This window comes from Leopardus geoffroyi, chromosome B2 (genome assembly GCF_018350155.1).
Source record: "Leopardus geoffroyi isolate Oge1 chromosome B2, O.geoffroyi_Oge1_pat1.0, whole genome shotgun sequence".
Classification (NCBI taxonomy): Eukaryota; Metazoa; Chordata; class Mammalia; order Carnivora; family Felidae; genus Leopardus; species Leopardus geoffroyi.
This window is the reverse complement of record NC_059332.1, coordinates 87,417,974-87,431,011: the sequence shown is the minus strand read 5'-3', so window position 1 is coordinate 87,431,011 and position 13,038 is coordinate 87,417,974. Positions and strand designations below refer to the sequence as shown.

The following is a 13,038-nucleotide window of genomic DNA, read 5'->3' as shown; positions in this document are numbered from 1 at the left end:
GAGGTGGGCATGTCAGTAGCATTCTCCTAGTAAGGAATAACTTATATTTTTCTTCTTTTAAACAAATTCACTGCTTTCATTTCCCCTAGTTAGGAGACCTTAGAACACCACACAACTACATTATAAAAAATTCCTACCACAGGGAGGTTTCATGGCACCAGAAGGAACACAAAGATGCATTTTTAAGCAACTACTTTATGCTAACCTAGAAAGGAAAGCTGTTTTTCCATTTTTTTTCTTGGATTCTGTATATGAGAATGAGGAAAGATGTTTTATTTCCAGGAAGGAGAAATGGTAAAACAAAACTGCCTAACTACAAAGCAATAGTACCATGTAAATGTGTTGCTTTTAAAAGCACTGATTTTGCTATTTATTAAAGTACAATTTCAGTGTATGTTTTCACAATTCAGAGGCAGAGAGAAAGTGATGGTTCATTTAAATTATTTGCGACTTTTTTCCCCTAAAATAATCAATGTATGCCCTTCTACAGAATCAAAGAAAAGGGGCTAAAAGAAAAAATATCTTATACAGAATGGTGATTACTTTCAAAATTTTCAGGAACAGACTTACTTGTCCAATATGCTGTCAACTGGAGGTAGGTAGTAAATTTGCTGACATTTCCAGGAATGAAGGAAGACAAGAGTGAAGGGAAAGGGGAAGAAGATAACTGTAGAACTAACAGAGGAATTCACAAGGGAAACAATGCATTCTATTGGCTCTGGTTTCTAGGGCACATACTATAGGCTAATACTGCACTATCTCATTGAATCCTCCAACATCCTTAAAAGGTAGATTGTATACAAGATCCCATATCTGTATTTTACAGATGAGGAGTGGGGGCAAAGAGGTTAAGTAGTTTTCCCAAGGTCACATAACTCTGGGACACAAACTTGTATCATGGGGAAATAGATAGGTAAATAAACACAGACAATATAATGTGATCAACACCCTGGAAGACTACTCATAATTAATGAAGAAGCGAGAAATCTGACTCCCAACTAGGTGGACTGACCGGGCAACTTCAAAAGAGAAGATAACACGTGAGCAAGGTACTTAAAGGTTAAAGAGGAATTCATAAGGTGACAAAAGGAGTGAAGAATAATCCACCGAGAAGGAGGCTTCATACAGAGTTTCAGGTACAGAGAAATGCATGAAGTTCATAATGACTGTGGCATCACACACAGGTAGTAATTTTTTTTAAAGGGCTAAAGAGATAGAAGTTTCATAATAAAGATGGAACCTAGGTGTCAGATTAGAAGAAATGAACCTTATCCTGAGTTTGTGGTGATCTACTGACTAATGAATGATTTTAAGCAAGACAATGACATTATCAGCCTGTTTTATTTTTGTTTTTTGGTTTTTTTTTGTTTTACAAACCAGTCAATTAGAATTTTTTAAAGCTATTTTTACAAAATCAGTCAAACACTTTCAAAGGAGGTAGCAGAATAGAGCAAGAGTGAAGGCAGATTCATTGGCTAGCAGGAAGTTTCTTTAGTCTAGGAAATAATGAAAATTTAAATGAAGACAGTGGCAACAAGAATAGAATGAGAGGGATTTAAAGCACTAAGAGGGTTCATACAAAAACCTGTACACAGATGTTTACGGCAGATTTATTCATAACTGCCTACACTTAGAAGCAACCAAGAAGTTCTTTCAGTAGGTGAAGGGATAAATAAACTGATACAACCAGGTAATGGAATATTATTCAGTCATAAAAATAAATGGACCATCAGGCCACAAAAAGATATAGAGGAAATATGTGAAAAGGCTACATACTGTCTGATTCCAACTTCACAACATTCTTTAACAGGTAAAACTGTGTAGACAGTAAAAAGATTAGTGGTTGCCAGGGGTTGAGGTGGGAAAGGGAGGGATGAATAGGCAGAGCACAGAAAAATTTTAGGGCAGTAAGACTACTCTGCATGATACTGTAATGGCAGATACATTTCACTATACATTTATCCAAACCTATAGAATGGACACCACCAAGAGAGAACCATAATAATGTAAACTGTGAACTCTTGATAATGATGTACCAGTGTAGGTTCACCAATGAAAACAAATGTACCACTTTGGTGGGGGATATTAATGAGGGAGGTTATGCATATGTGGGGGAGGGTTATTAATAAGAAATGTCTGTATCTTCTTCTCAATTTTGTTGCAAACCTAAAACTGCTCTCAAAAATTGCATTTAAAGTGAAAGAGGTTGAGTTGAAAGGTCTTGGTGACAATGTATGTTGGGGCACAAGGAGATGAAGGATTTTAGGATGACTCCTGGGTTTGTAGGGTGGGTTCACACTCAGAAAGGTCATGTGCCCTGCGATATCCAAGAAGAAATCCTGATTAGGCAGCTAGCCCCGAGATGATAAAACATGCCGTTCTTGGGTAAAATAAGAATGGAACACATCAGGGAGACAAGAGAGAAAAAGAACAAGGTTGGAAACCTATTGTGTAACCAGGTGATAAGGATCCAGCTTGGGTTTTAGGGAAATAAATTGTTTTGTGGGCCATTAAAGTGACTTAGATTCTACAGCAAGGTGTTGATTAGCATTAGACAATAGGCTGGGGGCACAGCTGAGCTACTACCCAGAAAGGTAATCCAGACCTGACAGATGTCCGTGATAATGAAGATTTTAAAAACAAGGCATACTTAACAGCTGTTTAAGAAGCTAACCCAATAGAATTTAGAAGGATTCATGAGACCATGGAGCAGTGTAAGATTCTAGCAAGGTTTCTGCTTTGGGTTACTATAAGGATGGAAGTTTTCTAACAAAGATGGGGAGGAAAGGGGAGTGTGTGAGACTGGGTACAGATGAATATAAAGTGTGGGGAGGGGCAGATACCAAGTGCAAATGTTGGCTGAGCAAAGAGGTCTGGCGCTCAGGAGAGGGGACTGCAATCAGTAGCCCTCAGCATGTGGATGAAAGAGAGCGACAGTAAGCAGAGAGCAGTACCAGCATGGAGCCACTGTGCCCGGATGAAGAGTGAAGGAGCTGCTCAAAGAAGAGCTTATATAGGATCTGAATGAAAAGAAGAATTAGGAGAGAGTCTTGAGAAAAGAAAACTGTAGCAGAGTGGAGCTACCAATGTGGAAATGCTGTAGAGCGGTCACATTAAGACACCACAAGGGGCCCACTGCCTTTGATAATTGGGCGGCTTTGGGACCTTTGTTGGAACAGCTGTTGAGGAGTAATGAGGCAGAGGACTGAGTTCAATAGGATTGAAGAGTGAATAGAAGATAAGGAAGTACAGACACTGATCACGGTTTGGAAGTGAATGGGAGAGGGCTGTGATACTGAGAGAAGAAGAGAAGTCTGTCCTATCTTATTGATCCTATTTTAAAAACCAAAGGAAGGAGCCAGTGGAGAAGGAGACATTGAAACCACAGGAAACACAGAAGCACACGATAGAGTCAGGGGCAGAAAGGCTGTTTAGCCTTAGAGGAAAAGGCAGACATTTAACTATGAGTAGAAACATAGAGGGTGGATGGTGGGTGGGGGTATGAATATCTCAAATGAAACACAGATTTTCTTGTAATGCCTCTAATTTCCAAGTATTAAAGACAGAATTAAATGAGATTGATATTTGTTTGCTTTGTGTATTGATTCTGAACTCCAGCATTCATAAAACATTGGAAACGTTTTACTTTTGAGAAAAACATGCTGAAATTTTAAAATTGCCCAGCTAACAACGCTAACTTTGAATAAAAATTACTAGTAGGAGAAAAATCCTTCAAGGCAATCTTTTTTCTATTTAAAAACTTAACAAACAAGGATGATACAGTCAACCTCAGATTATCCACATAACGAATTAAAATGCTAAAATGACCCCTGGCCAGCCAGCATGCCTCTGAATTGCCACTATTGACATCCTTTGGTATGGACTTACAGAATAAAAGCCAACCTAATAGCATATGAAAAAAGTAACTGGGATCTTAAAATGGCTACTAAAAGATCTTATGGTACATATTAGAGCCAAATATTAATGTTATTTGGCAAATATGACATTTTGGATTATCCGTGCCAGAGAGTAAATACTCTCAACTAGAGCAAATAATTAGTAGTTGGCTAAGATATACTAGGGCTGATACATTTCCATCCTTTCCGATCATTTTCACTGATTAAAAAAAATCCAAAATATTAAACCATTTGTAATATATTTTCCAAACTTTGTACTCTAACTTTCTCCAAATAGAAAAGTATCAGCTCCAGTGAACTATGGAACAGCATGTGGTTGGTGTATTTGATTAGGGGCATATTAAATATATATGTTGGTAAAATCATTTGTCTTATCTAATGTGGAAAAAATAGCTCAGTGTTAGAGAAAAATGAGCATGAGTTCTAACTTCTCAACCTTGAAGATAAATTATTCTATTCAGAACACCCACCATGTATTATATATTTAGGAGATTCTGTTAATTTAATAATTAAAATTATAATAATACATTATTTGGAAGAGATAACTTTCTATACATCACTATAGTGTTATTTAGTTAAATAATCACAACCCTATCATAATGCTGTAAAAGACGCAAGATCCTCAGTGCCAAATGCAATTCCCACAGAAAGTATTTCCAACTTACAAAAATGTATTCAATGGGTAAAACCAATGAAAGAAAATCTCAATATGGAAAAAGCAGGGCAAAATTACTGAGTGGATGCACTATTCATTCCCTCAATACATACTGCTGTGAACTGAACTGTAGCCCTCCAAAATTCCTGTGTTGAAGCTCTAAGCCTCCACATGATGGTAGTTGGAGATGTGGACTTTGGGAGGTGATTCAGAAGAGTGAAGGGCGGGGGAGGGGGCTCATGTGATAGCATTAGTGTCCTTATATGAAGACACGTCCAAGAGCCTGCTGTCTCTCTACCCTGCAAGAACACAGCAAGAAGGGGGCCATCTGCAAGCCAGGAAGAGGGCTCTCACAGAACACCACTGCACTGGCACCCTGACTTCAGACTTCCAGCCTCTGGAGCTGTGAAAAATCATGTCTATTGTTTCAATCACCCAATCTGGGGCATTTTGTTATGGCAGCCCAAGCTGACAAATACACATCCTGAGCTCATGTGATGAGAAGGAAGGGTAAGACATAGAGGGCAGTTAGGCCTGATCCCTGCCTCCAAGAGCCCCGGGGTAAACTGAGGTGGGCGAGACATTCTGCAACCACATTAACCCATGAGGAAATTGATGCAAAAGCAGCAGTCTAATACTTTCAGCTTCTGTGAAGCTATTTCAAGGATCCAGTGCTTCTCAAAGTTGAAAGCGGAAAACATATTCTTGGTAAAAGAACAGTAAAACCACCATTTATGGGGGAAAAAAGGAACAAAATATCCAGAATTCTAATATCCTCATGAGAGACTAACATTCTATAAACCTTTGTACCTTCACCGAAGAGAGAAAAATGACGAATTCTCACGGTAGCCCATTTAGTGTAAACTAAACGAAGACAAGGGATGACTAATAAGCATCAGTCACAGAGGAGGGAGATTTAGGGCGCGAAGCTGTTTGCTCCCTCTCGCTCCTTTACGTTTTTGGCTTCGGAATGATTAATAGCCAGAATTTTGGCTTTGCTTTACTAGATGATCCAAATGTGCACACTGTAAACAGAACAACGCCTTCAATCTGGCCAAATGATCTTTTACGCTTGTAAAAGCAGAAAATAAAACAAATGAAAAAAATAATAATAAAACAAATGCCCCTCTGTTTTCCTGGTGGTGATAAAACGCTCTACCTAAAGCACGCATGTCCCTTCCCTCTCCCTTCACAGCAGCGCGTCTCCTCTTTCAGGTCACGTCTTTCACATAAAAGTGCTAAACTAATGCCGCTTAATGACAAATTAATGTCCATGAATAAAAAATACACCTCTAATAGCATAGAGTAATTTGCCATTACAATATCATCATTGGACATGCCCCTGGTTTAATACGATGTATTTAATTCATAACCTAATGAGTGATATATAAAAAGAGGGAGATGAACCCTGCAATTACATTTATGTGAGTCTGTCACCTTATTTGTAAAACCTTAGAGTCATTTACATTCAAATTAGAACAAATGAGTGATTTCACAAAGTGCAGTGATAAATGACCACAGCAGCCCAAGACAAAACTGTATTTCCTGTGAACACATTAACAGTTTCCTATTATTTGTTAAAAATTACACTGCATATTGCCCAGTGTGGTGTGAATAATGACTTTTTTACTGATTAGGTCAGAAGACTAATATGTAGCAAAATAAATAATTTTTCTTTTCATTTTTTCTGATTTTTGCTTTAAATTAACTACTGAATTCTGGTGGATTCATACTGCCACCTGCTGCCTAGGAAGAGACACTAAGAGTGTTTTCCTATCAAAAGGAGTTTATTCACCACTTTTGTGGCCTTATTTAGAAAGTCTACGTGACTGTTCTTTCTTTTCAGTATATTTCAACTGCATGTCATACTCAAGGCTGATGATACTTGGCAAACAAACAAACAAACAAAAAAACCACTTGCTAATTAAACAATAAGATATACTATTTGTTCTTTGGGGGAGGTGGTATAAAATATACAAACTTTTTTTTTTTTAAGCTAACTACAAAAAAAGACATTTTAAGCAAAGCATGTGTCTCTTAATGCACCACTTTCAGGGGATACAAAGTCCAGTGGCCAGTTCCCCTGATTATATGACACATGCATCAGGAAAGGAGAAGGTGGGGGAGGGGTGTGTGTGTGTGTGTGTGTGTGTGTGTGTGTGTGTGTGTGATGTTTTCGCTGCTCCTGCTCCTTGGTACAGTCTGAGGGGGCTGAAAGCCTCTGCCTGCCACCTACCCTTCTCCCCTAATGACAAGTCCCAGAATGAAAGGTCACCTTAGAGGCCAGAGCACACAGTGGGCTAGAAAAGGCACTAAGGTTGCCGAGGAGGCTGGGGAGAAACCAGCCTGGCCTCAGAGATGAGGCTAAGGATGTTCCAGACTGGTCCTCAGAGGAGCTAATGGGCCTTTCCACTGGATCAACATCCTAGTTCTGAATTGAAGTTTTTCCATCCATAAAAAGAAAATAACAGTCACCCGCTTTAAGGGGTTCCTTAGCAGAGGGAAAATGAGAATCATTGTCCAAAACATTTAGTATGGAGAAGCCCTCAATAAAAGCTGTTTCCCTACTCTAGGAAAGCTAATGATGGTTCTGGGGACTATGGTTTGGGATGGAGAGAGGCTAGAAACATGCAGACCCTTCAGGAGGATATGATGAACTCATCATAATCTATAGCCAATAACAATGAGAGCCTCCAAAAAGAGTAAGAACATTAGTGATGAAGAAAAGGATCAGATCTGAGAGGTATTTGGGAGGTAGAATCAACTGACCTTGGTAACTAATTGGATATGACGGTGAGGAAGGATTCTAAGACTACGCCCAAATTTCTAGACAACTAGTAGATTGATGGTACCATCAATAGAGAAAAGGATACGTTAAGTTTGAACTGCGTGTATGATATTTAGGTGGAGATGTTCAGCAGCTAATTTTAAAAGCCTAGGAAAAATCAGAGTTGGTAAAACAAACTGGATTCAAAAAGTCTGTAACGTTTACCTGAGGGACTCACTAAACCAGGGGACACACTAGGTACCACTACATCTGTAGCCTATCACTCCCGAGGATGGTCTGCAGAGTTCCTTTATAAGATTTAAAATAGTGAATGGCATGTATAGAAACATGTATACCCTGAAAAGCAAGCTAATTCATGCATTTTACTGAACCCATTTTGAAGACAATAACTGCTCTTTAATGAATTTAATAAATAGCATCTTTCTGATGAAATTTTTAAAAAGAGCACCATGTACAAGGAAGAGGAGCAGAAGGAGGGAGGAGAAGGGAAATAAGGGTTCGTATTTTGTTTGGACCTGGATCTCAAACAGCAGATGAAGGTCAACAGGTCATGCATATTAAGAGTACGCTAACAGGACAGGCCACATAGGAGGGTCATCTGGAACTGCATGGCCACGTGGGTGAAGAAGGATACAAACCCGAGCTGTTGTTGGTAAATCCCCTTATCCTGGGATGACAGGCTAGTGCTGTAGCCACTGCCCATTCCAAGCCCCTTCCCCCACCAATACTCATCTTTCCCACCACTGGTCTCCCCGTTTATTCCTCAAACATGCACTGAGAACCTGTGTGTTCACAAGAGCCTACCATTGAGAGTGCCTGGGGACTAAAAATGAATAAGGTGAAGGCCCCACAGCCTAGGAAGCTAACTCAATGGCTGTCCTCAATGCCTGAGGAAGATTGCTCCCACGGTTTGGGGTCCCTGCCCTCAGCAGCCTACCAGAGGGAAAACAAGAAAAATAAGAGCATACAGTGGACTCAAGTGCCCCTTCCACTTGCTGGGGGTGGCAGCAGTGGCATTTGCATCTGCACAGAGGAGTTTCAGGCCAGGCAACAGCTGATGACTCCAAGACTGAAGGAGTGTCAACCACAGGGTTCTCCTTAGACTTGTTTTTTTAAAAATTTTTTTTTTCAACGTTTATTTATTTTTGGGACAGAGAGAGACAGAGCATGAACGGGGGAGGGGCAGAGAGAGAGGGAGACACAGAATCGGAAGCAGGCTCCAGGCTCTGAGCCATCAGCCCAGAGCCTGACGCGGGGCTCAAACTCCCGGACCGCGAGATCGTGACCTGGCTGAAGTCGGACGCTTAACCGACTGCGCCACCCAGGCGCCCCCTTAGACTTGTTTTTTAATGAGCACCAGAGAGCAATAGGAGGGATCAGAGCAAGGTCTATCTTTCACAACTCTGGAAGAAAACCAAAGAGTGGTAATTTCAGAATAACAGATAAGACCAGACATCTTAGTGGGGAGAACGGCTTCACAGACTCCTCGTTGGACAAAGTACTAAACAAGAATGGAGAGTATGTTAGCCTTGATTGATAGGGCACAACTTCTCTGGGTATATTAAGCACTGAATATTTTTCATTGTAACAAAAATATTGTAATACGCCCGATAAAATGGTCCCTTATGAAATTAAGAATCAGTTGAACGATCATACCAAAACACTATAAGTAGGGAGTTATAAGACTATATCAAAATATAAAAGCAGACTGACCCACTCTGGTAATTTTACAATCCTAAAAAAGAGGAAGGGTATATGTTTTTTAAAAGACTGACATAATGAAGATTTCTACATACACATGGCTTTGGTTCCCTTGTGGTTTTCTTCCCCAAGTTGGACACCATGCAACATCACAGATAAAAAGGAAAAATAAAGTTCCATGAGAGAACAAAATAGAAACACTGGAGAAAAGAAAGTGAAAATTTCAACCATTGATCAAGTAGGATAATAATAAGCAAACTGTCCACAAAATATATCTATATGCAAGTGACATTTTTCCTCAACACAATAATGAACTGCAAAAATTAAGTTTCAAAGCGCACAAGTCACTTGGTATCTCAACAAATTCATCTGATGGGGTAAGGGAAAGTACCCATGAACTTCTGATGTTCATCCGGAATGCTCATTTATAGAAATTACAGGTGTATGTAAACACACACACACACACACACACACACACACACACACACACACACACTGGTATATACACACTATTCTAACATGCATCACGATAATGAGCACTATGACCAAATTTTTGGCAACATACATTATTGAATATTACCTGCCATGGAAAAAGTGAATCAGGTGATGATGTTGAAGGCTCAAGTTGCAATATTTGATGTAAAAATGTCAAATAAAAGTAATTTCAATTTCACAAGTCAAACACACACCTCTGAAGTCTTGTAACCTTTCTCTGTTATTCCCATTTGCTACTTGCAGAAAGGGATTAAAAACAGCTCTCCCATACCACCCAACACTATTGAGGGGAAAAGAAAGGAAAATAAGATGAAAATAGTTAAACATTTACTGTTAGATTAAATGCACTGAGATAATGACAAAACTTTCATCTACTGTGTTTGAACTGTTTCTCAGGTGACCATGGCTGACACCCCTCACACTATCTCACAGGGAAGCACTGGCTCCCATTTCCCAAGGTTGCTGGGAAGATGCAATCAGATGATACACGAGAAAGAGATTTAGTAACTACCTCCCTAGTGAGTAACAGAAGTCAACAATAATGGCTTCCTTTAGAATTAGAGAAAATGACTAGGAAGAAAATAAAATAATTGGGCAGGAAAACAAATAGGATTTTTGTACTTACTAACATGTCCTATGCACAAGGACAGTAGAACTAAATTGTGTGGGTTTGTCGTTTTTAAAAATGTATTTTCACTGTTGCTATAATGCTGTAATAAATGCAAATAAAAATCATGCCTGTGGACGAAATGAGAGATCCCAATATAGGAAATTAGTACTTAACTCTAAAATAAAAGAGCCTCACAGCTACACTGTCTGCCTAAGACATCCCATATCTTCCTACTGAAACAAAAGTTTTTATCCAAGAACAAAGAGTGGTCTCCGGAATCAGAAAGGCCTATCACTCACCAGCTATATCACCTCAGGCAAACTGAGTACTTTGAAAAATCTCTGACTTTTCACCCATTAAAATCTGCAAAATTGTTACGAAGGCTGAACATGGAACACGGGTGCTCAGTGGATGGGCGTCTTCTCCCTCTCCCCCTCCCGGAGCCCCTCCTGATCATCCTGGCACAGCAGGGGAGGAGGGCACAGATCACTTAGCACTTTTCCAGCACTTACTGCCTGGAAAGTTCATGCGGTAATTAACTATATATGACTAGGTGATATATTAGCTACTGTTGCTGAAATCTTAAGTGTCTATCCAACTTTTTGTGCATTTGGGGTTATTCCTGCAGCCAGACAACACTGCTTCAAAGGAAGACCCTTCTCAGTGTCATCTCCCAAGTGCCTCGGCAGTAAACCCTGGGCACGACTGTTGAGTTACTCTGCTGCCCAAGGGCACTGAGGATCTGGGGTAGGCAGGGAGTGTGAGGGACATGAGAGCTTCAGTTGCCCTTCTGGGACTCTCTTGGCCTGTGTCCTAGAGAAATTCTACTACAACAAGCCACCCCCAACTTCCATTTTACAGTCTTGGCACAGGTGAAGTGGGGGAGGGTACAGCTGATGACTGCAGGGGGAAGGGACACGAAGGGCACAGTAGCAGGATGAAAGCTCACATACCTGGATGAGATAGTGGGAACATAAATTGAGAAGCTCCAACAGCTGTAGGTGACTGCCAGCTGCTAATACATCCTGGATCACACCTGGCTCCAACAAAATCTGTTTTGGTTTTTAATAAAAAGAAAGCTATCAGTTACTTACAAATTAATACCTGCTTAATATGCAAATACACTGTATTTAAATTGCTGCTGAACAGCCTATATCTGAATTAATATTGTGCTTTATTATGGAAGTCAGTTCTTTTTCTTCTATTCTGATTGAGCTATGGCCGCCACTCAGATAGCTGAGTTGTCACTTCCAGAATCCATTTCTTATGTGTAAAGCTCTGCACTTAACCACTTATTTTTGTAGGAAGGCATGAACATTTGCAAAGAACAATTCTTAAAATTCTATTTGTGATGGAGGTAATCTTATAAAATGAAAAAGAACCAAAGTTTAGTTTTTCAAAGTACATTTCACAATTTTGTAGGTCACAGAAACAGTATTGTTAACAGACATTTTAGGGAAAGGGGGCTTATGTTTCCCCCTTTCAATAGGAGACCACAGCGGCTACTATTCCATTGTACTTCGGAGTCCTACAACAGCAAATTTCAACCAAAACCTTCATGTTTCTTTTTCCCAATCTCAGATTCTCTAATCCTTTCCACTTCAAATGTAAGAAGGAGAAACCACATTTTCAGACTACAAAGAAATCACAGAGAAGTAAAGCTTCCCCAAAACACTAGTGATATCACTTCTGCCTTTTTTTCTGGCTAAGTCCAACTTTGCTTCTCCTGTTGCCAGTTCTTGAGCTGCTGCACAGGGCTGGAGGCAAACACACAACCACAATGACTAAATTCCTTTTACATGCGTGACTGCCAGGCACAAAGAGGCCAAAAGTCCTGCGCCTGCCATCCCAACCCACCCCCAAGCCCAGTGTTTCCCAAAGTCTCATCTCTGCACGAGCAGCAACAGCAGCACCTGGGAATATGTCACAATTGCACATTCTTCCGTGCCTCCCCAGACCTAAATGAATTAGAAACTTTCAGGGTGAGGGGCGCCTGAGTGGCTCAGTCGGTTGAGCGTCCGACTTCAGCTCAGGTCATGATCTCACGGTCCCTGAGTTCGAGCCCCGCGTCGGGCTCTGGGCTGATGGCTCGGAGCCTGGAGCCTGTTTCTGATTCTGTGTCTCCCTCTCTCTCTGCCCCTCCCCCGTTCATGCTCTGTCTCTCTCTGTCTCAAAAAAATAAATAGGTGTTTAAAAAAAAAAAAAAAGAAACTTTCAGGGTGAGGTCCAGCAACTAGTGTTGTAACAAGGTCCCTGGTGGTTCTGATGCACAAGGGAAGCCTAAGAAACACTGGTGTGGTCAACTCACTCTACTCCTTCCCCCCTTTCTCCTCAAGTCTCCACCTGCTCCTTTCTCTCCTTACTCTAACCCCATGATCTTCCAAAGGTTCCCAACACCAAATCTACCAAGCCACCTACCATATTTGTATCAGCACATTTGGTTTTACTCAACATTCCATTTGTGCACTAGATCTCAACCCCTTCTGCCAGCAATTGGCCCCTCTTGTTCCCACAGCATTATCTGTTCTCTTTTTACTGATGATAATTCCCATCAGCATACAAATATGCCTTTATGGCTTTTATTTCAAGAAATAAAAATCCCCTCCCTTGACCCTACAGCTCCCTCCATGCCCCCTTCATAGCAAAGTTCTTCAGGAAAGTTGTCTATATAAAATACCACTATTTGCTCTACTCTGTTCTCTCTTGAAACCACTTCTGTTGAGTTTTGTCCCAATGTTCCCCTAAAAATGTTCTCATCAAGGTCACCAAGGATTTCCAAATCCAAGAGCCATTTCTCAATACTTATTATTTATCAATTTTTTTAGAGAGACAGCATGTGCTCACAGGTGCGCACAAGCAGGAAAGGGGCAGA

General features: G+C 40.4%; 1 protein-coding gene across 14 annotated transcripts in view; it reads right to left on the bottom strand.

The window, feature by feature from the left end:
* Positions 1 to 13,038, bottom strand: part of KLHL32 (kelch like family member 32) — a 242,419-nt gene that overhangs the window by 107,243 nt on the left and 122,138 nt on the right. For 13 of the 14 annotated variants that reach the window (XM_045499093.1, XM_045499092.1, XM_045499094.1 and 10 more), the window contains one exon: positions 11,120 to 11,218. In XM_045499093.1, coding sequence (XP_045355049.1) covers positions 11,120 to 11,218 — 99 coding nt within the window. Of the gene's footprint in view, positions 1 to 11,119; positions 11,219 to 13,038 lie in introns of those variants that run through there. The other variant, XM_045499091.1, reaches the window with a different exon arrangement.